Source organism: Ceratotherium simum, chromosome 13 (assembly GCF_057802395.1).
Source record: "Ceratotherium simum simum isolate JZ-2026a chromosome 13, ASM5780239v1, whole genome shotgun sequence".
In the NCBI taxonomy this organism is placed as follows: domain Eukaryota; kingdom Metazoa; phylum Chordata; class Mammalia; order Perissodactyla; family Rhinocerotidae; genus Ceratotherium; species Ceratotherium simum.
The window spans coordinates 13,177,106-13,201,426 of NC_141912.1; the positions used below are offsets into that span (position 1 = coordinate 13,177,106).

At 40.6% G+C, this 24,321-nt stretch overlaps 1 protein-coding gene across 2 annotated transcripts in view; it reads left to right on the top strand.

Annotated features, from left to right (window-relative positions):
• Positions 1-24,321, top strand: part of SIRT5 (sirtuin 5) — a 48,195-nt gene that overhangs the window by 20,487 nt on the left and 3,387 nt on the right. The window contains exons 4-8 of one of the 2 annotated variants that reach the window (XM_004432110.3): positions 2,018-2,243; positions 5,095-5,182; positions 5,994-6,047; positions 7,441-7,564; positions 9,190-9,305. In XM_004432110.3, the coding sequence (XP_004432167.1) occupies positions 2,018-2,243; positions 5,095-5,182; positions 5,994-6,047; positions 7,441-7,564; positions 9,190-9,305 (608 nt within the window). The remainder of the gene's footprint in view (positions 1-2,017; positions 2,244-5,094; positions 5,183-5,993; positions 6,048-7,440; positions 7,565-9,189; positions 9,306-24,321) is intronic. The other variant, XM_087438023.1, reaches the window with a different exon arrangement.

Below are 24,321 nucleotides of genomic sequence, written 5' to 3' on the forward strand. Positions count from 1 at the left end.
AGATTGCATTTATGCAGATAACAGATTTCTTCTAGTAATTAAAGTGGAATCAGAAATCCTTGATTAGCGTAGTTCATTACTTTTCTGTAGATACTGAAATTAAGTATTACAAATTTTTTTTAAAGTTTCTGTGAACTTTTCATATTAAAACCAAAGTTGAATTGTTGAGGGCTTAGGGTTTGATGTTCAAAACTTTATATGAAAGCCATTAGATGGTAAGTTCTATGAGGGCCTGGATTTTTTTAATTCAGTTTTTACTGAGGTATTAATATACATACAATAAAATTCACCAATTTTAATTGTACAATTCAGTGAGTTGTAAGAAATATATACAGTAGTGTAGCCATCATCACGATCATGTTGTAGAACATTTCTGTGCCCCAGAATGTTCCCTCAAGGAACATTCAGTCAGTCTCCTCCCCTCCCCCCACCCTGGAAATCCCTGGTTTTGGAGGGCGGGCAGGGAATTTTCTCTGTTTTATTCATTGCTCCATCCCCAGCTCCCAGAACTCGGGCACATGTAGGTGCTTAATAGATTTTTTGTTGGCGAATGAAGGCAATCATAAATAATTACTTTAATACATGACTTTCAAATTTGGTAGGTAATTTCTTGTTGAGTGAAGGGTTAGTGAACCTGCCCTTCCTTCTTCTATTAAACGTCTCAGGCTGGCAGATGTTTAAGATGTGTTGTCAGCTCTCCGCTGCCCTCCAGGCGAGGCCTGGGGATGTGGATGTGGGGATCGTCATCTTAGAGGTAAAGTGGGGAAGAAAGAAGGGCAGAGGGCCATTAGGGTCCCACAAGAAAGAGGAGCCACAGAGAGCCACTGCTGAGTTAGAGAAGCGGGGTGGGGGCTCTGCGGGTACAGGAGCAGCTTCTCGTCGGGTGGTCAGTCACGTCAGGGCAGCTCAGAGTTTGTGGGGAAGCAAAGTGTTTGACTCCAGCTGTGTCCCAAGGACACATACATGCAGGTTCACGTACCACCTGTACACTGCTTCAGGTTACCATACGTTGTAGGTGGAGGGCAGGATGGGAGAGAAGCACAGGGTCCACGTGGATAATCCACAGCGTAGATGATCCACTCCCAAAATGAAGGCTGACATTCCTACCAGCTAGAAGGGTGACCTTTATAGTAAAATAAAATGCATAATACCACTACTGCCACAAGCAAGTTATAGACTATTTCAGTCATTGCCAAAGGTTCCCTTATGCCCTATTCCTGTTAGCTACCAGCCCCAGACAGCTACTGCTCTGCTCTCACCATAGATGAGATTTGTTTTTCCTAGAAGAGGAATCGTACTTTAAAATATATGGTTTTTAGTTCATGCAGAAATAGAAGTACAATGATGTACACCTGAAATTTTTACAATGTTATAAACCAATGTTACTGCAATAAACAAAAACAAACCTAATTATATAAAAAAAAAAAATATATGGTTTTTATATATTCGGTTAATATAACATTATCCTGTGTTTTATATGTGTAGTTGTATGCGTAGCTATAATTATAGTTATAAAAACTGAGTTTTTCAACTATGGTCATGGTACCTCAGTCAAGCATTTTGCCTTTCACTTTTTTTCCTGGATAAATGAGATTGACTTGGCATATTTTGAGGCTCCATGAAAAAGTAGATTCAACTTAAATTACCTTCCTGCCTATTACTTTACTTCGTGTTCATAATTTAGTTGATTGGTAAATGGGACAGGTTGCATTATCCCTGCCTTATGATTGGGGAAATTAAAACTGATTTCTCCCAGGACCCTTGTTAGTCCCAGGCTTGGGACACAGGCTGGTGCCCAGGCCCCTGTCCTGTGTCCACCACACCGTGTGAACCTACAGCAGGTGTGTTCCCACTTGCACCCTCCCTAGGCAGCCTGCCTCTGTTTTAGAGAAAAAGGGGCCTGCACGTGTTCCCAACATTTGGCTGTCACCCCGCGGTTCAGCACCCCTGCTGCCTATGTTTCAGGGCATTAGCGTTTCTTTCCCTGCCTGACTCCTGCCTCCTCTCTCACCCCCAGGACCTGGCCACTCCTCAGGCCTTTGCCCGAAACCCGTCCCGGGTGTGGGAGTTCTACCACTACCGGCGGGAGGTCATGCAGAGCAAGGAGCCAAACCCCGGGCACCTCGCCATCGCCAAATGTGAGGCCCGGCTGCACAAGCAGGGCCGATGGGTCATGGTTATCACCCAAAACATTGATGAGCTGCACCGCAAGGCTGGCACCAAGAACCTTCTGGAAATCCATGGTGAGGGACCCTCAGCCTCACATGGGGAGGGGAGCCAGACTTTAAAACACGTGTCCTTCCATTTCCTACTTGGACCAACTGAATCAGAATCTGCATTTTGACAAGATGCCCTTGTGTCTCATCTGCACATGGCACTGGAGAAGCTCTGGTCTGCACAGCTGCATGAACTCCCCTCCTTGGGGAGTTCTGTTGAGGGGTGTTGTGCTCTAAGACAACTGCCCAGCTGGGCTGAAGGGAAATGGGAGGTTTGGGGCATTGAACAGCTGTGGCTTTAGCAGGACCCCGAATGGGAACACTTTGGCATTCTTGGGGGTATCCATTTCTGTCCCCTGATCGGCACTCTCCACTGAGTCTGTGCCTCTGCTCAGCCCTGGAGCCTTTGGGAAGCTGCCAGCTCAGTGACCTTCACTGCAGCAAGCCGCCCAAGTTTGTGACACCCTGTGGAGTTTGTCCTGGGTCCCTCGGGCTTCCCTTCTCTGTCCTGATGACACCCTACTTTTCCCTCTAGTCCTCTTAATCCTCTTCCTTCTTTGCTCTCACCAAAAATCTAATAAATTCATTCGTACAAGAGCATAAATAGGCGTGCAAGGATTTCTTCCCAAGGGCATTTGTATTTAAGAGTCTACAAAATTCAATCCCAAGGAATACATTCCTAATTATGGAATTTCCAGAAGCAGTGACCCCGTGGAGAACGTTGCTTGTTTTTGTGTGTGTACAGTGAAGTTGCTAATTTTTGCCTAGTCTTGTGGTCACCCTGATAATGAAAGTTGAGCCTTGTTCTCTTGGATCTCATCTCTCTTTGGTGTCCCAGCAACAGTCAGCCACCTACTGAGTGTTTCTTTGGCACCTTCTGCTGGCTCTGGGCCACTTTCCATGTGGCTCTTCTCATTTCTCTGCAGTGTCAGAATATAGGCTGTGTCACTCACCATGTATAAAATGGGGATGATAAGGCCTATCTTACAGCGTTGTTTTAAGGATCAAGTCAGATAATATATGCATCTTAGTTGGGACTTTTTTGGTTGCAAGTGATGAGAACTCTCTTCTCATTTAGGTAAAATTCAAAGAAAGCCCCTTTTTCCATCAAACTGAAGATGCCATCAATTTTAAGATGAATTATGTTTTTAATGTGACACTCAGAAAGAAAATAATCTGCCTAAATCATGATATTTTATTTTATTATTCCTTAGGATTATTATTTTATTTGTTATTTTAATTATTGTTGTAGAAAGGGCTTGTTAAAATTTACTTAGACGCAGGTTTTTAGAAACTATATCACTCTTGTGCAAATAAAAAACAAAATATGAGTGAAATAGAGTGGTTAAGATATTTCTCACTATCTAGCTCTTCTGAATTACTTCTGAGTGACTCCGAGGCCTCCGTGTCTGCTTTTTCCACACAGTATTATGCTCTGGGCCATCAAGGGGATCGGTGATGCAGCATTCCCTCAGGCTGCTCCTCTCTTATCTCTGGGGTTCTCTTTCAAGCTGCTGTACACATTCTGCTAGTTTGATATTGGGTCTCTTCTGATCTTACCAAAGGGTGACCGTGGAAGGGTTCTAGAGAATAACCAGGACTCATTTTCTTCCCCAAATGGCCCTTCAATGGTTTGTCGGCTGAAATATCTGGGGGTTACCTTCGTCCGCTCAGGCCACCGAGAACAACCACCAGGTCGCCACACGTTTCAGTCATCAGTGTTATCCTTCAACGAGTCTGAGCAAGTGCAGGCTACGACAACCACGTCACAGCCGTCATCTGGCCAGTAGCAATTTTAGGACACAATCCAAATTTCAGAGATGTTAACATGGGGAAAAATGGCCACGCTAAAACTGACAAGATAGGTATGTTAGCTCACACCACTGAGGAGCCCTGGGGTGGAGCTAACGTCTCAGCAGACTCCCTTTCTTTGTCTCCCTGCCTCTCTCCCTCTGCTTCCCTCAGCTTTCTGTCCTCTAGGAGTTAACCTCACCTCTCCCCCTGCATTTGATCTGCCTCCAGGTGCCAGCGATGGCGGCATCTGGCGGCTCCAGGCTCGCTCTGGCTTAGCCGTCTCCTCAGAAAATAAACCTCTGGATGGCCTTGCTTGGTCACATACCTCCCTTTTGACCAGACACTGCTGCTGGAGGGACAGGGTACTATGATCGGACAGTCTAGAACTTGTGCCAAAGCTTGTATTTTGGAATGTGACTGACAGCTCCATCACCTTGGCATGGGATGGAGGAGAGACGGGTCCCCAAAGAAGTAATACTGGAGAGAAGAGAACATTATATGTCCACTACGGTGTGTAACATGCTCAGCACAGCCCTGGGCATATGGTGAATATTTAGTGAATTGTGGTCACCGTTATTGCTTTAGCTCAATAAATGGTTGCTAGTGTTAACAATTATTTTCTTCATTTGTTAGTTGATTATTTATTCATTGAGCTGCTTTTGGATAAAAGATTCAAGCTTTGTTAAGTTGAAGTTAAGGTTTTGTGAACACATCCTGAGCTACTGAACCTTTATCCATCATATACCTAGTAAGTCACGCTCTTAGGTTTAGGTTGGCTCCACCCACCCTACCAACCACTTCACTTCCACCTGAACATCACTCCAAGGTAATGTGAGAGGTCCGCAGTCATGTAGTAAGTTATTCCATCTGTCTCTCTCCCCTCCAGATTATAAAGTCCAGGAGGGCAGATGCTCTTGGCTTGTTCAGTAGTGCTGTATGCCCTTACATTTCCCATGATACCTAGAGTAGGCCCATTTGCTAAAATGAACATATAAAAACTAAATTATTTTGTACCCTTTTAGACATGGACACAATTGCTCTTGATTACACTAAGTTCTGATCTTGCTTCACTTGTGTTTTTCAGGTAGCTTATTTAAAACGCGATGTACCTCTTGTGGAGTTGTGGCTGCGAATTACAAGAGTCCAATTTGTCAAGCTTTATCAGGAAAAGGGTAATTATACTGCACTATAAAATAAGTGTATGTTGTTTTCTCTGTTAGACTGAACATAAATTCGAGGAAATTGAACCGTAATCTAAGATCCCCATGGATATTTATGAGAAATAAGACTAGATACAGTACAGCCATATGATAAAAGAAATAGTTTGCTGACAATTTACAATGTTAGGTGAAAACCACAGGATCTAATTCTATACAATATGATCCCAACTTTGTGTTTAAACACACACACACACATACACACACACCCCATGTTGATGTGCCTGTATATAGATAAAAGACCAGAAGGAAATATAACAAAATATTAACAGTGGTTATCCGGAGTGGTGGGATTATGGGTGATTTTGATTTCTTCTTTAGATCTTTCTAAAGTTTCCAACATTTCTATGATAAACAGGTACTATTATTATAATTAGGGGAAAAAGTTAAGGGTAGACTCAGAATATTGAGAAAAATTCTACCTGGCCATTTTAAATCAGTATAAATTATATAAGTAACATATTAATGTAATGTCATTGCAGAAGATTCAAATTATGGTGACATACACAGTGCAAATCCTGAAACTCCCCCTTAGCACATCTGGCTGGTCCACCCCTCTCCGCATACAAATTCCCTTTCTTGAGGTAAAACCACTGGTAATTAATTGTTTGGTGTCTATCCTTCTAGTCCCTTCTAAGTCAGCATGTATTAATTAGGAGTTTTGTACCATATACTTCCAGGCAAATATACAAGCTGATTGGTTTATGTTATTTCTTTGTTCTTTGATTATACCAATGACATTCTTTCTTTGTGTTATTTACTTCAGTGCTCCAGAACCTGAAACTCAAGACGCCAGAATCCCAGTTGAGCAACTTCCCCGGTGGGTAAAAAACTTTGGTCTGTATTTGGTGTTGCAGATTTCAAAAAAAGAAAATTAGGAACCAAAATCTAAGTTCATTTGGGGGGATGCCTTTTAAATGCACAAATGCAAAAACCAGCCCTGACCTCTGAGGCCAAAGGCAAAGCGACAAAGGATGAACCAGACCAGGGTCCAGAGGACTGCTGCTTCCCAGTCCCTTTTTGCTTTGTGTGATGGCGGGATAGTTTGAGGTCTGGAAAGCTTCTGGAGCTGTTATCCTACAGATGCTTATCCGGTGTCTATAAAGCACAGAGGCTGGCAGACTGTAACTGGTCAATAAATGCTAACTGCTGTCGTCTTCATGCTCCCCCTCATCATCACTGTTATTAATCCAAGGTTATGGAGGTAGCAAAAGATCTTGCAAATGTGAAATTATAGGACCAAACAGGATTTTTGTAGATTAAAAAAAAAAAAAACCTCTAGAAAGATTTTTATGTCAGTTTTTCAAAACCAGACATTAGAACAGTGCTGCCAAAAGTGTTTCATAGAGCTCTAGGTCCATGTGATGTTGATAGGCATTACTTGAAAAAAAATATGTGCTCAAATAAATATGTAAACACTAGATTAAACAAAGTTAAAGTACGTTTGCCTTACCGCAGGCCTTCTCAGAATATTTAATATGCTCATTGTTATTCTCTAAAAAGTGGTTATAATACGTTAATATTTTACTGGTTTATTTGACTACAGAACGCTTATTTTTCTTAATAAGGGTTTTCATTACTAGATTCTAAAGTTTCAGTCTAAAAGAATAGGGAATCCCAGTGGTTCTTGAGTAGGAGATTAACGTGATGAAAATGTTTAGGGGAGATTATTTTAGGAAGTATATATAAGATGACCTAGAGGTAGTAGGGAGTGAAAGATGAGAGATTTTTAGTAATCGACACTGGAGATCTTGGCTATAGACAGGGCAAGAGAGAGGAGAATCTGAGAGCAAATGAAAGGAGGTCATTGATGAAATTAGGGGGTGGTTGGTGTGTTGGAGGCAAATCTGAGCCCAGTATTCCTCCCAGCTCTGGGTTACTGTGAGCACAATTGTGCCAATGAGCATGGTGAAGTAACTGGGAAAGAGAAAGCTGTTTAGAAAGAGAAGGTCAAGCTTGGCTGAAACACATTTGTCAACAGACAATCCAGTGCATCCAGACAAAATAAGAACTTTATAAAGGCAGTTAAAATTAGTACTTCATATTCAGGGCGAGCTCATATGGGCTAGGAGGGAAGGGACAGGGGATGAGACGTATCAAAGTGACCTATCTGGACAGCCTGGATTTGGGGTAGCCCCTAGCTTTCCTCTGATCACTGGGCAGACCTTCTGGCAATGCAGGTCTTGGGTTGGTTCAAGATAACTTTCTTACAGGTGTGAAGAGGCAGGATGTGGGGGCCTGCTGCGACCCCATGTAGTGTGGTTTGGAGAAAACCTGGATCCTGCCGTCCTGGAGCAGGTTGACAGAGAGTTGGCACTCTGTGACTTATGTCTAGTGGTAAGTCCATGATCCTCGGAATTTTCTGAAACACCAGGACTGGGGTGGAGTTTGTTGTTGTTTCCTCTACCCCCCCAACCCCCTCACTCCTCCTCCTACCCTTTCTCCCTCTCCCTCTCCTTCCCTCCCTTCCTCCCTTCTCTTAAGGTGTATGTTGAGGGGTCTTGTGGTACTCTACAGAAAAACTAAGAAACGATGAATAAGCATAGATCTTAAAATATGAAACTATGTAAGACTATGTCTTGGGCTTCTCAGAGCCTTCCCATTCCCCCATAAATAATGAAAAAAGCCTGTTATTGGTTCTGATTTTGAAAGTAATAAATGCTCATTAAATTTGAGAAAATACAAAAAAGTATAAAATTAGAAATCACCAATAATTCCACCATCCACAGCTAGTCACTGTTAGCATTTTGGTGTGTTTTCTTTTAGATCAGAGGTGATCAAACTATGGCCTATGGGTCAGATTTGGCCTGCCATTTGTTTTTGTAAGTAAAGTTTTATTGGAACACAGCCATGCCCATTCTTCTATGTATTGTCTATGGCTGCTTTCACACTATAATGGCAGAGTTAAGTATTTGTGAGAGAGATTGTATGGCCTGCAAAACATAAAAAATCTGGCCCTTTACAGAAAAAGTTTGCCCGTCCCTGGTCTGCAGATGTACACAATTCAAAAGTGGGTTCATATTATGTGTTCTGCTTTGAAACTGTTTTATTCACGTAGCAATTCACTTAGCATATTCCCTGTCAGTACATCCAAATACACGTTGTCTCTTACTTGGCTGCATGTTGTTCTATTGTGTGGATATAAAATGATATATTTAACCAATGCTCTGTTGTTGGACATTTAGGCTGTTTCAGATTTTGATTTTTAAACAATGCTATGGTGAATATCCTCAGATGTAAGTCTTAGCATGCTCTTCAAATTATTTCCTTAGGACAAATTTCCTAGAAGTGGAATTAATTGGACAAAGGGTATGCATATTTCAAAACTCCCTTAACACATCTTTAAAAGCAAAGGTAGTGTCTCATTGATGCATATTCACTCAGCCTGTATTTATTGAGTGCATCCCAATGTTGAGTATAGTGTCATTGTTCATGATAGATGCTGAAGTGAGAAAAGCTGGTTTGCAAAACATGTTCTGGTCTCCTGTTCTTGTAAAGAATGTTTATAAACATATATTCATAGGGAAAACCTGAAAAAATATACATCAAAATGTGAACAGTGGTTATCGTGGAGTAGTAGGATTATGAATGACAAATATATGTTTTTTCTTTGAATTTTTTAACTATAAAAAAAAGAACGTGGATTATTTGCATCACTTCGAAGAGCAGAAACAAAAATAAAACTAACCCCCAAAAGGTGATGACTGAGTCATTTCTTTGCCACTCTCTCCATTTGCACAACTCTCCTTTTCACATCACGTCTTCTTGAGTTCTAGCGATCAGCCGAAAGCACGCCTTCCAACTTCCCATTTGTCCCGTAGACGCTCTCCGTTTATCTCATCCAGTTTAGCTTCCCTCACACCTGCAACCACAAATGCGCTCAAGTTTATGTAAGGTTTTCTGAAAAACATGTTTCTTGTCTTCATGGTGTGGTCATTTGTCCGTTTCCACTTGCTTTGTAGGTGGGAACTTCCTCTGTGGTTTATCCTGCCGCCATGTTCGCCCCCCAGGTGTCTGCCAGGGGAGTGCCAGTGGCCGAATTTAACACAGAAACCACCCCAGCCACGAACAGATTCAGGTACAGGGATTACCAAGGCGGGAGATGGGAGGTAGTGAGCAGGTTTGGACATGGTCATCTACACAGACTTTACCTTCTGTTCTAATTAAACAAAAAAAGACACAGATTTTGTGTTTTCTTATTTGGTCTGTAGTTGCTTTTATGGAAAAACAAAATATTATTAAGTATAGACTAAGGTGGCTCTGTCTTTTTTCAGGGGGTTTGCCATAGGGCTTTTGTTTTCTTACATTTTGAAAGCTCTTCTTTGGGGCCAGCCCCGTGGCTTAGAGGTTAAGTATGCACGCTCGGCTACCGGCAGCCTGGGTTCGGATCCGGGGCGCGCACTGACGCACCACTTGTCAGGCGGTGCTGAGGCCACGTCCCACATATAGCAACTAGAAGGATGTGCAACTATGACATACAACTATCTACTGGGGCTTTGGGGAGAACAAGAGGAAGAAAGGAGGAAGATTGGCAATAGATATTAGCTCAGAGCTGGTCTTCCTCAGCAAAAAGAGGAGGATTGGCATGGATGTTAGCTCAGGGCTGATCTTCCTTACACAAAAAAAAGAAAGCTCTTCTTTGATTCTTTAGACTTTTTTTTCATTTGTATTTTTAAGCTAGATTTAGTGATGGCATTTAGATGTAGGTGAGCCAAAAGCTTAGCAGGTAAGCCTGGCAGATACCCAGGCAGAATTTCATCACCACTGTTCTCACTGTGAGGCTCCCTGGGCAAATTCCTCTTTGGTCTAATTGCCAAGAGTATTTGTACTTGTGGCCATATTATGATACTGATCCTGCTTCCCAAATTTGTGTGGCAAGTGTTCATCATCATATTGTGCATTTTTAGTTTCTTACTGGGTTCCATTTTATGTCTTCATCTTTGTTTTGCTTTCTTTTTTCACCCCTGCTATTTTGTCGTCACTTTTAATTTAGTTTATATATTATTGTCAGTCTGCTTAATTCTTTTCTAGAATAGAGTAGAATATGAATAACTAATAAATTAAAAAAATAAAATGATAAACTTCCCTGAAACTTCTTGTCATTACTTTAATCAGTGGTTTTCAACTTTGGCTGCATATAGTCATGCGTCACATAATGACGGGGATTTGTTTTGAGAAATGCATTGTTAGGCGATTTTGTCGTGTGAACGTCGCTGAGTATCCTTAGGCAAACCTAGATGGTATAGCCTACTGTACACCGAGGCTATACGGTACTAATTTTGTGGAACCACTGTTGTATATGCAGTCTGTCGTTGACCGAAACCTTGTTATGTGGTGTATGACCGTATTTTTAAAATACTGATGACTGAGGTACCACCCATGAGATTCTTTTTTTGTTGTTGTTTATTGTGGTAACATTGGTTTATAACATTGTATAAATTTCAGGTGTACATCATTATACTTCTATTTCTGCATGGATTACATCATGTTCACCACCCAAATACTAATTACAACCCATCACCACACACATGTGCCTAATCATCCCTTTCACCCTCCTCCCTCCCCACTTCCCCTCTGGTAACCAACAATCCAATCTCTGTCTCTATGTATTTGTTTGTTGTTGTTATTATCTACTACTTAATGAGTGAGATCATATGGTATTTGACCTTCTCCCTCTGACTTATTTCACTTTGCATAATGCCCTCAATGTCCATCCATGTTGTCACAAATGGCTGGATTTCATCATTTCTTATGGCTGAGTAGTATTCCATTATGTATATAGACCACATCTTCTTTATCCATTTGTCCCTTGATGGGCACTTAGGTTGCTTCCAAGTCTTGGCTATTGTGAATACGCTGCAGTGAACACAAGGTTGCATGTTTCTTCATGCATTGGTGTTTTCACGTTCTTTGGATAAAATACCCAGCAGTGGAATAGCTGGATCGTATGGTAGTTCTATCCTTGATTTTTTGAGGAATCTCCATACTGTTTTCCATAGTGGCTGCACCAGTTTGCACTCCCACCAGCAGTGTATGAAAGTTCCCTTCTCTCCACATCTTCTCCAACACATGTTGTTTCCTGTCTTGTTAATTATAGCCATTCTGACGGGCATGAGGTGATATCTCATTGTAGTTTTGACTTGCATTTCCCTGATGGTTAATGATGTCGAACATCTTTTCATGTGTCTGTTGGCCATCTGTATATCTTCTTTGGAGAAATGTCTGTTCAGGTCTTTTGCCCATTTTTTAATTGGGTTGTTAGTTTTTTTGTTGTTGAGATGCATGAGTTCTTTATATATTTTGGAGATTAAGCCCTTATCAGATGTATAGTTTGCAAATATCTTCTCCCAATTGTTAGGTTGTCTTTTCATTTATTTTTTCTATTGTTTCTCTTGTGTGGTCAGACATGGTGCTTGAAAATATGTTGCTAAGACTGATGTCAAAGAGCGTACTGACTATATATTCTTCTAGAAGTTTCATGGTTTCAGGTCTTACATTCAAGTCTTTAATCCATTTTGAGTTAATTTTTGTGTATGGTGTAAAGTAATGGCCTACTTTCGTTTTTTTGCGTGTGGTTGTCCAGTTTTCCCAACACCATTTGTTGAAGAGACTTTCCTTTCTCCATTGTACGTTCTTGGCTCCTTTGTCGAAGATTAGCTGCCCATAGATGTGTAGGTTTATTCCGGGCTTTAGATTCTATTCCATTGATCTGTGTGTCTGGTTTTGTGGCAGTACCGTGCTGTTTTGGTTACTATAGCTTTGTAGTATATTTTGAAATCAGGGAGTGTGATACCTCCAGCTTTGTTCTTTTTTATGAGGATTCCTTTAGCTATTTGGGGTCTTTTGTTTAGCTATTTGGGGTCTTTTGTTGCTCCATATAAATTTTAGGATTCTTTGTTCTATTTCTGTGAAAAATGTTGTTGGAACTTTGATAGGGATTGCATTGAATCTATAGACTGCTTTAGGATGTACAGACATCTTAACTATGTTAATTCTTCTAATCCAAGAGCACGGAATATCTTTTCATTTCTTTGTGTCTTCTTCAATTTCTTTCAGCAATGTTTTATAGTTTTCAGTGTACAGATCTTTCACCTCGCTGGTTAAGTTTATTCCTGGGTATTTTATTCTTTTTGTTGCAATTGGAAATGGGATTGTATTCTTAATTTCTCTTTCTGCTACTTTGTTGTTAGTGTATAGAAATGCAACTGACTTTTGTATGTTGATTTTGTATCCTGCTGCTTTACCATATTCGTTTATTACTTCTAAAAGTTTTTTGGTGGATTCTGTAGGGTTTTCTATATGTAAAATCATGTCATCTGCAAATAGTGACAGTTTTACTTCTTCCTTTCCAATTTGGATCTCTTTTATTTCTTTTTCTTGCCTGATGCTCTGGCTAGGACTTCCAATACTATGTTAAATAGGAGTGGTGAGAGTGGGCATCCTTGTCTGGTTCCTGTTCTTAGAGGGATAGCTTTCAGTTTTTCACCATTGAGGAGGATATTAGCTGTGGGTTTGTCATATATGGCCTTTATTGTGTTGAGGTACTTTCCTTCTATACCCATTTTATTCAGAGTTTTTATCATAAATGGATGCTGTGTCTTGTCAAAATGCTTTTTCTGCATCTATAGAGATGATCATGTAATTTTTATTCTTCATTTTATTAATGTGGTGTATTACATTTATTGATTTGCGAATGTTGAACCATCCCTGCATCCCTGGAATAAATCCCACCTGATCATGGCGTATGATCTTTTTAATGTGTTGTTGTATGCAATTTGCTAGTATTTTGTTGAGGATTTTTGCATCGATCTTCATCAGTGATATTGGCCTGTAATTTTCTTTTTTTGTGTTGTCCTTGTCTGGTTTTGGTATCAGGGTAATGTCAGCTTCGTAGAATGAGTTAGGGAGCTTCCCTCCCCTCCTCAATTTTTTGGAAGAGTTTGAGAAGGATAGGTATTAAGTCTTCTTTGCATGTTTGGTAGAATTCACCAGGGAAGCCGTCTGGTCCTGGACTTTTATTTTTGGGGAGGTTTTTGATTACTGTTTTGATCTCCTTACTGGTGATTGGTCTATTCAAATTCTCTATTTCTTCTTCATCCAGTTTTGGAAGGTTGTATGATTCTAAGAATTTATCCATTTCTTGAAGATTGTCAAATTTGTTGGCATATAGCTTTTCATAGTATTCTCTTATAATCTTTTGTATTTCTGAGGTGTCCGTTGTAATTTCTCCCCTTTCATTTCTGATTTTACTTATTTGAGCCTTCTCTCTTTTTTTCTTGGTGAGTCTAGCTAAAGGTTTGTCAATTTTATTTATCTTTTCAAAGTTCTTGGTTTTAGTAATTTTTTCCATCTTTTTAAATCTCTATTTCATTTATTTCTGCTCTGATTTTTATTATTTCCCTTCTTCTGCTGATTTTGGGCTTGTTTGTTCTTCTTTTTCCAGTTCCTTTAGGTGCATTGTTAGATTATTTATTTGAGATTTTTCTTGTTTGTTGAGATAGGTGTGTATTGCTATAAACTTCCCTCTTAGACCTGCTTTTGCTGTATCCCACAAATTCTGGCATGTTGTATTTTCATTTTCATTTGTCTCCAGGTATTTTCTGATTTCTCCTTTGATTTCTTCGTTGACCCAATCGTTGTTCAGTAGCATTTTGTTTAATCTCGACATATTTGTGGCTTTCCTGATTTTCTTCCTATAGTTGATTTTGTTTCATACCGTTGTGGTCAGAAAAGATGCTTGGTATTATTAGAATCTTCTTAAATTTATGGAGACTTGTTTTGTGGCCTAATATGTGATCAGTCCTGGAGAATGTTCCATGTGCATTTGAAAAGAATGTGTATCCTTTGGTTTTGGGATGGAATGTTCTGTATATATCTACTAGGTCCATCTGTTCTAGTGTGTCATTTAAGGCCAGTGTTTCCTTATCGATCTTCTGTTTGGATGAGCTGTCCGTTGGTGTAAGTGGAGTGTTAAAGTTCCCTACTATTATTGTGTTGCTGTCTATTTCTCTTTTTATGTCTGTTAATAATTGCTTTATATATTTAGGTGCTCCTACGTTGGGTGCATAGATATTTACAAGTGTTATATCCTGTTGTTGGATTGTTCTCTTGATCATTATGTAGTGCCCTTCTTTATCTCTTGTTACAGTTTTTAAGTTTGTTTTGTCTGATATGAGTATTGCTACCCCAGCTTTCTTTTCAGTGCCATTTACATGGAGTATCTTTTTCCATCCCTTTACTTTCAGTTTGTGAGTGTCTTTAGGTCTGAAGTGTGTCTCTTGTATGCAGCATATGTATGGGTCTTGTTTTTTTATTCAATCAGCCACCCTATGCCTTTCAATTGGAGCATTTAGTCCATTGATGTTTAAAGTAGCTATTGATAAGTATGTACTTACTGCCATTTTTTAACTTTTTTTTCTCAGTGTTTTAGTAGTTATTTTCTGTTCCTTTCTCCTTTGCTTGCTCTCTTCCCTTGTGGTTTGATGGCTTTCTTTAGTATTATGTTTGGGTTCCTTTCTCTTAGTTTTTTGTGTATTTTTTATAGGTTTCTGGTTTGTGATTACCATGGGGTTCATATACAGTAACCTACGTGTATAGCAATCTATATTAAGTTGATGGTCTCTTTAGTTTGACCTCTGTCTGAAAGCTCTACTCTTTGACTCCCCTCCTCCCACATTTTATGTTTTTGATATCATATCTAACCTCTTTTATGTGCATTTGTATCCATTATCTTCTTATCATGGAAATAGATAATTTTTCCTATTTGTGGTCTTCTCTTTTCCCTTTAAATAAGTCCCTTTAGCATTTCTTGTAGTACTGGTTTCTTGATGACAAACTCCTTTAATTTTTGCTTGTCTGGGATACTTTTTATCTCTCCTTCCATTCTGAATGATAACCTTGCTGGGTAGAGTATTCTTGACTGTAGGTTTTTTCCTTTTAGCACTTTAAATATGTCATTCCACTCTCTTCTAGCCTGTAAGGTTTCTGCTGAAAAGTCAGCTGATAGCCTTATGGGGTTTCCTTGTATGTAACTTGTCTTTCTCTTGTGGCTTTTAGGATTATCTCTTTATCTTTAATTCTGGACATTTTAATTATGATGTGTCTTGGTGTGGGCCTCTTTGAGTTTATCTTGTTTGGTGCTCTCTGTGCTTCCTGGATGTCTGTTTCCTTCCTTAGGTTAGGCAATTTTTCAGCTATTATTTCTTTATATAGATTCTCTGCCCCTTTGTCTCACTCTTCTTCTGGGACACCTATAACATGGATGTTAGTGTGCTTGATGTTGTCCCAGAGGTCCCTTAGACTGTCCTCAGTTTTTAATTCTTTTTTCTTTTATCTGTTCAGCATGGGTGATTTCTTTTAGTCTTTCGTCCAGCTCACAGATCAGTTCTTCTGTATCCTCTACTCTGTTTTTGAGACCCTCTAGTGAATTTTTCATTCCCAGTATTGTATTCTTCGTTTCTGATTGGTTCTTTTTTATATCTTCCATTTCTTTGTTGATGTTCTCACTGAGTTCATCCATTCTTCTCCCAAGATCAGAGAGCATCCTTAACACTCTTTGTTTGAACTCTCTGTGAGGTAGGTTGCTCATTTCTATTTCACTTAGTTCCTTTTCTGGGGTTGTGTCCTGTTCCCTTACTTGGAACGTATTCCTTTGCCTCCTCATTTTGCCTCTTTCCCTGTGCTTGTGTCTATGTATTAGGTAGGTCAGCTATGTCTCTTGTTCTTGGAAAGGTGACCTTATATAAGTGATGCCTTATGAGGCCTTACAGTGTGCTTCCCTCAGTTCCGAATGTTCCAGGAGTGACCCCTATGTGGGCTACGTGTGTCCTTCTGTTGTGGCATGTTTGCTCTTCCCATAGGTGCCCAGGGAGGCTGAGCTATGCCCCTGGTGGGCTGTTGTAATGCTCAGCTGCTTGTAGTTGTTGTGGGCCCTTCAGTCTTTTTAACCGGTGTGGGGAGCCCAAGCACAGTTGGCTGCAAGTTCTAATAGCACATGCCTGTTGCAGTATTTCTATTAAGTGAGTTGGCCCCCAGCGTGGCAGGTTGTTAGGCTCAGGGCCTTACAATTGCTGTAAGCCTCTAGCCTTTAGGCCTCTTGTCAGCTCTCTGAGGATTGCAGCTGTGTGGGGCTGGCCTCAGGGACAGGAGTGCCCAATTGTTTCAGGCTTTGAAAGGTGGGGCAAACCCCCTATGTGGGTCTTTGAGAAGCACAAGTCTTCTGCAGCTGACAAGCCCCACCGCCCACAGGTACACACACACAGTCAACACAGTCCTGCCCTATGTGTGCGCCCCGACCTCCTGAAGTGGACCCAGTCTCTCCAAGGCAGGAGCCACACACACTCCACCACCGCCGCACACTCTACACCTGCTCCTTAATCACGCCCTGCCACACAGAGGTGGGCCCACTTGCCAGGCTGCAGAGAATCCAGGCAGCTCACTTAGCAGGCCCACAAGTTGCCTGAGGGCTTGTTGTTGGGTGGGCCCAGTCCCTAGGGTGGGCTGCCTGCCCTGGCTGAGCTGGATTAAATTGGTGCTCTAGTGGGTGGGGCAGAACCTGGGGTAGCAGGCCCCAGGGAGAACTCCAATGGTGTCTTCCAGCGTCTGTGTCAGCACGCCCACACCAGGCCACAACAATGGCTACCGCCAATGTCCCAGTCACTGGAGAGGTCTCACCTCTCACCGAGATGCACTCAGAGCCTATCGGGTGAGTCTCTTTTCACCAGAGGACTGTGCACCTTTCTTTCTGGTGATTTTAGCTTGCTTTCTGAAACGGTTGAATTTGTGCATGGGCCCTTTAAGAGCCGTCTGTAATTTCTTTATGAACCAGCTTTTCTGGGGGTACTCCCCAATGTTTTAGTAGCAGGCCAAGTCAGATATTGTGCCACTCGTCTCGATTGTGCTGGGTCCACAAAATGCCCATAGTAGGAGCGCTCGCTGGCTCAGGGTCCCGCTCCTGCAGGGAGGGCTGCGGACCTTTGGGCTGCTCTTGGGGGCTGTGAAGCTGGCGGCTTGTGAAGGCAGTGTTTTTTCTCTACAGAAGGGAGTTTCTGCCTCTTCCACCTCAATTAGGATTGTCGTTTGTTGCAGGAGTTCCTCTCTTCCAGTTTTCAGTTCTGTCCGGGGTAATTTTTCCCAGAGTAGTTGTAAATTGGCTGTGTCCGTGGGAGGAGGTGAATTTGGAGCCCGCCTACACCGCCATCTTGACTTCTCTCCCCCACCCACCCATAAGGTTCTGACGTAATTGGTCTGAGGTGTAGCCTGGGCATTATGACTTTTATAAGCTTCCTAGGTGATTCCAATGTGCAACCAGAATGAGAACCTCTGCTCTAAGTCTTCACTGGAATAAAACATGTGCTACAGACTGTGTGGAACACATTTCAATATGCTCCTCTTCAGGTGGATTAGCTGGCTTTCATGCTAGTCTTCTCCAGGTCTCTTTAATCAGCTACAGCCTGTGTCCTTTAGCCATAGTTTATTTCTGTGTAAGTGGTGGGAACTAGGAAGACATCCTTTTGAAAAATTGCCTCATATGAAAAACTTATACTCTGAAAACTAGAGAACATTGCTGAAAGTAAAAAAGACCTAAATAAATGGAAGGACATCTCATGTTCATGGATCAGAGAACTTAATATTATTAAGATGGCAATGCTCCCCAAATTGATTTACAAATTTACCCAGTCTCTATCAAAATTGCAACTGCCTTCGTTGCTGAAATTGACAAAATGACCCTCAAATTCATATGGAAATGCAAAGGACTCAGAATAGCCACAATGAAAGAAAAATGAAGTTGGAGAATTCTCACTTCCCAATTTCAAAACTTACTGCAAAGTTACAATTATCAAGACAGTGTGGTACTGGCATAAGGCTAGACATATAAATGAGTAGAATAGAATGAGCATCCAGAAATAAGCCCTCAACGTTAATGGTCGATTTCTGAAAAGGATGCCAAGACAATTCAGTGAGGGAAAAAACAGTTTTTTCAACAAATGCAAAAGAATGAATTTGGACCCCTTCATTACACCATATACAAAAATTAACTCAAAACGGATCATAGACTTAGATGTGAGAGCTAAAACTATTAAATTCTTAAAAGAAAATATAGGAGTAAATCTTTGTGACTTTGGATTAGTCAAAGCCTTCTTAAATATGACACCAAAAGCACAAGTAACATGAGAAAAATGGATAAACTGGACTTCATACAATGTAAAACATTTTGTACTTCCATGGACACCATCAGTAAAGTGAAGGCCCACAGAATGGGAGAAAATATTTGCAAGTCTAGTATTTGATAAGGAATTTGTATCCAGAATGTATAAAGAATTCTCACAACTCAATAATAATAAAACAAATAACTCAATTAAAAAATGGGCAAAAGATTTGAATAGACATTTCTCCAAATATATACACATGGTCATAAGCACATTGAAAAGATGCTCAAAATCATTAATCATTAGGAAAATGCAAATTAAAACCACAATGAGATACCATTTCACAACCACTAGCATGGCTATAATAAAAAAAAACAAAAACGGAAAATAACAAGAGTTGGTGAAGAAATTGGACCCCTCCTACATTGCTCATGGGTGTGTAAAATGGTGCAGCTGCTTTGGAAAACAGTCTGGCTATTCCTCAGAAGAGTAAATACAAAGTTAACATATGACCCAGCAATTCTACTCCTAGGGATATAGCCAAGAAAAATGAAAACATATATCTACACAAAAACACGTACAAGAGTTTTCATAGCTGCATTGTTCACAATAGTCAAAAAGTGCCAACAACCCGAATATCCATCAACTGATATATGGATAAACAAAATTTGGTATATTCTTACAATAGAATATTTTTCAGCTATAAAAGGAATGAAGTACCAATACGTGCTACAACATGGATGACCCTTGAAACATTATAGTTAATGAAAGAAGCCAGTCACACACGGCCAGATATTGTATGATTCCATTTATATGAAACATCCAGAATAGGCAAATCAATAGAGACCGAAGGTAGATTCATGGTTGTCTAGGGCTGGTGGTAGGGATGAAGGGGGAGTGACTGCTAATGGGTACAGGTTTTCTTTTGGACATGATGAAAATGTTCTAAAGTTGATCGAGGTGATACAACTCTGTGACTATACTAAAAATATCATTAAATTCTACATTTTAAGTGAGCGATTGATTGTATGTGAATTATAGCTCAATAAATCTGTATTAAAAAATTGTCTTCTAACTTATCCACTGAAAAATGGAACATTAGGCCTCTAACATGCATTGTGGCACATATGTGTAAGCGAGGCTAGTTAGCATCATTAAAAGTAATGTCAGAGCCAAATAGCTCAAGCCCCTTGTCTGCTTGAAAGAGCATCAAAACACTCCAAGAGTGGGAGGGGATAAACTTTCTGAAGCAGGAAATGAGCTACATCCATCCCCAATTCCATTCTTGTAATGTTGTTTTATTTTCAGTCATTTGATCCCCAGTTCATCTCTAATGAGTATAAAGAATTAAAACAAATCGTCATTATAGAAAAGTACGAAAATGCAGATAGAGAAAAAGAAGAAAATAAAACTCGAGTGTTTCCATAAGCCCCACGATATGAGCTGCCTTCTACCCCTCACGCCCTGGACCGAGCAGCAGGTTCTGGGCCTCCGTTGTGTGTGGTGGTGGTGGTCACGTCTTCGTGAGAAAGGAAGTTGAATTTGGTGGTTTTTCCTGCACGTTAAGAAGAGATTCTTGGCCTGTAATGTATGCCATTACGTAAGTCGAGCCTCCCCACACCGCAGACCTGCTTCAGCTGCTGGTCTTCGTCAGCCATGTCCTGAAAACCTGCGAAGTCTCTGGTCAGACAAGCAGGCTACTTGCTAGTCAGAAACTTGGATCAATTGGACAAGCTACTCATCAGCCAGCATCTACCACAAGAACTACCATCTGTTTGTTGGCTTCTTCGGGGAGCAGCTGAGGCTGTTTGTACCACAAAGTCTGGGAATTTTCCCAGATGAGTATGACTGACCAGTGAAGCCAGCAATGCTTTTATCTAGGAGTCATCAAGGTTGACATTTAGAAGAGAGCCAGTGATCATCTTCTCATCCTACTCAGTTTTTCAAATGGGGAACCAAGCCTAGAGCGATTGAGTGGTGTATTTAAACACACAGCTTAACAATAGCAGAATTTTCTCTTACATCTCATGTGTAACAGATCTGGGTTGAACTTGACTCAGGGGTCAGCCAACTACTGCCTGTAGGCCAAATTCAGCCACCATCTGTGTTTGTAAATAAAGTTTTATTGGAACTCAGCCACGGTCATGTGTTTATGAATCCTCTCTGCTGCTTTTGCACTACAGCGACAGAGTTGAATACTTGCAACGGAGACTGGCCTGCAAAGCCTAAAATATTTATTCTCTGGCTCTTTCCAGAACAAATTTGCCAACCCCTGCTCTAGGTTAATGAGAGAAAAGAAAATTGGAATAACATTTGCTGCTACTTTTAACCTGATTTTCTTTATTACCTAAATAGGTAGCAGAAATGCTGCCTACATTTGAAACTTGGATCTCATAAGACTCCTTAGACCTTGTACAAGTTGTTTAGATTCTTTGCCCCAATTCTAATTTAGAGACAGAGTCATAGAATTTGCCTCCTGCTGAAATGTATTAATATTTTCAAGGTGTTAATTAGCTCCTGTTTTGTTTTTGTCATTTTCCCCCATCCCCGATGGTTGTCTTGGATGCTTTCTGATAGACCATCACTGTTAGAGCAGACATTAGGCATTTTTGGGTTTCGGCTTCAAGGTTTTGACTGTTACTCAACCCCAGGGGTCCTTGGCATGTAGGGTCTGTACATTTGCTGAGGCAGGAATGGGATTTGTGTTCCCTGTGAGGCTGGTGTGCAGGGCCTTCCAAGCACCCTGGCCCGCCATGCCCTGCGACCACCATGTTGTTCATTGTTGAATTTCTCTAAACTTTGGAATTTAATTGAAGTCCACAGATATTTATTAAGTATCTACTATGTATTAGACACTGTTCTGGTTGCTTAGGATAGGATATATCAGTAAACAAAACAGAAAATCTGCCATGTGAAGATGACATTCTAGTGGTGCAGGCAAACAGTAAACAATAAGCATAATAACTGTGCAACTTCCCTAGCTTGTGAGAAGGTGGGTGATAAGGCTCTGGGAAGAAGCAAAGGTAGAGCCGGGGGGAAGCAGACAGGTTGCAGAATTCAATTGGGTAGTTAGGGCAAGCCTCACTGAGATGAGATTTGAGCAGACTTGAAGGAGGTGAAGGAGTTAGCTAAAGAGATTTTCTGGGCTGAGAGCTTTCCAGACACTGGGACCACCTGGAGCAAAGGCCCAAGGGGGAAGCTCACCTGGGAGGTTTGAGGGACAGCAAGGAGGTTAGAGTGGCTGGAGTGGAAGGAGGGAGGGAGGAGGAGAGCCCCACAAAAGGGGGTCAGTAAGGTAAGGAAGTAATGTGTGCGGCTGGTGAGGGGGGTGGAGGGAAGTGCCTGCAGAATTTAGAAGTCTAAGGAATTCTTAGCTGGAAAATGGTTTTATAGATTGCTCTAGTTGTGTATTTACTCATCAAGAGCCTAAAGAGGTTACTTCTTTTCATTTGTCTTTGAGCACATTTGGAGGGAAGTCCAGTGCCCTACCTGGCTGGATTATCCAGGGTAGGTAGTAGGGGTCCTTTAGTCCAGACATTCCAGCCCCTAGTGGTCTGTTAATCAAAAAAGTCATTTAAAGTAAGAATAAAAAACAAATAATAAATAAGAATAATAAAAAAGGACACATATATGCCTTAAATATTTTATTTTCATTTAAAGCATAAATATGCATTCATTTGCTTTTTTTTTTCCTGATAGAGCTAAAGGCCTTTTCTTTGAGTAGGAATCTGCTCTCGGAGCTCACCTTTCTTGCATAAATCGTACTCACAATCCTGCTGGTGTTCCCCAAGTTCCATGATGATGAGAATCACCCCAGCCCTTCTTTTATAAAACAAAACAGTCAACTAAAAAATCAGATCCCAAGGCCCCAGTCTAGACTTCTGAATCAGCATTTCCAGGGCAAGAGGACTGTTTACAGTTTTCAATTTACATATTTAACAAGTGACCCAGGTGATTCTTATCATCAGGAAATCTTGGAAAACACTGGGTTACAACTTCTAGTTTGATATTTTTCTGTTTTGTTTTTTTTCCTAAGTGGAGAAAGGATATACGAAAAGACACTGGTTGGAGCAATCTCCCCCCCAGTCTTTTCCACCTACACTGAATTTAACAGAATTATTTTTAGTGACTTGATATGTATTTCCAAAGCATTCAACTAATTTTCCTAGAAATAATCCTCTTTTCACAGGTATATTTTTGAGTTTATTACATAATTTTAAATTAAATTAGATAATTACATTAACCAATAAAGGTGGCGTGAACATATTCTGGAATAAACATGGTAGTCTTGGTTATCCTGCAACTGGGGAGGTGGGGCAGCCTGCACAGGGGTGCTGGAACAGGGGTCTTCAAACAGTTTTGTTCATGGACCCCTTTAACATTTTTTAACTTGTCTAAAATTTTTAATTAAAATTAAAGTACACTTGTGATTCCAAGTGTATTGGAAATAAAATACTGACATTTTAAAATAATACTCCCATTATCATGGTTTGAAATGTATCCAGTCACATCTGAATGTCACAACCACTTGATACCTGCCATCACCCATTTACAAAATAAATATACAAGCTCCTTTTTAACAATTGGAAACTTCACATTTTTTCTTTTTCTCTTTGACCTTTTATTTTCATTCTACTTTCACCACAGAAATTTGTACTAATGTAATATATTTTTATGCTTGAAAATCTTTTTTTTTTTTTTTTAAAGACTTTATTTATTTATTTTTTCCCCCCAAAGCCCCAGTAGATAGTTGTATGTCATAGCTGCACATCCTTCTAGTTGCTGTATGTGGGACTCGGCCTCAGGATGGACGGAGAAGTGGTGCCTCGGTGCGCGCCCGGGATCCGAACCCGGGCCACCAGCATCGGAGCGCGAGCACTTAACCACCAAGCCACGGGGCTGGCCCTTGAAAATCTTTTGTTGATGACTCTTTTATACTTCTGTAACAAAGTATCCTATGAATTATTTCATTATTTTCAATTTCCTTAAAACTTAAAATAATGTTCTATTAAAAAATTCTTCTAGATTGAATTATCACTACAGTAATTGATAGTACGTAGTTGTTGCAAACAACAAATAAATGATAAATTTTGATTAATAATTCCATAAAAGTAAAATTTTATTGGAAATGCATCTTTTAATAGATGCACGAGACATGAAGTTTTTGAATTCGTTCGTGTATCCATGGCTGAGGATTGTTAGAAGGAGACAGAGATCAAGGTGTTGTAGCCCAATCCACCTACACTCACCAGAAGCAAACCTAAGTCTGAGATCAGCTTTCCTGACTCATTGCAGTGAGGGAGACTCCACCTCAGTGGAGCCATGGGGCGTGTCCCCAAACAAAGGAAAAGATGGAGTTATTGTAGGATTTGGAGGGAGGGTAGAGTTTAGGTGAAATTTAAACAAAGCAGTTTTTCATAAACTCAGTAACTAGCTGGACAGTGTGGAAAGGAGTCAGATCAGGTCTGGCTGGCGAAGTGGACGTGGGGTCCTCTTTCCTTGGAAACCACAAAGTGAAGGCAGATGTGGAACGTTGCCCAGATACCCCTCATCTGAAGCTCTGCACCTGGGTTGGAAATCAAGACTGCTTCTCGGTGGCAAAGTGACTTAGATCCTCCAGGCACAAGGGGCTGTTTCATTCTTCACTGCTATAACATCAAACAGCGGAGTTTCTGATAGTTGATAATTTTAGAGGACGAGATTCCTCAGTGAGTAAAAAAAGCAGTAGTCAGTCAAAGAAGGAAGTTGTTATGATACTTTGCAGCTTGTCCTGGGAAAAAATATTGTTTGCTATTAACTTTACAGCTGGCTTTATCTTATTCTCTTATTCCAGTATGAGGGATGGCTGGGCAGATTTTTGCTGGCCAAGCTGAATTTCACCTTTTCAATGTGGATTGTAATTTTTAGTTTTGCTTTTTATAGATAAGAGTACTGAGAAACCTGGGC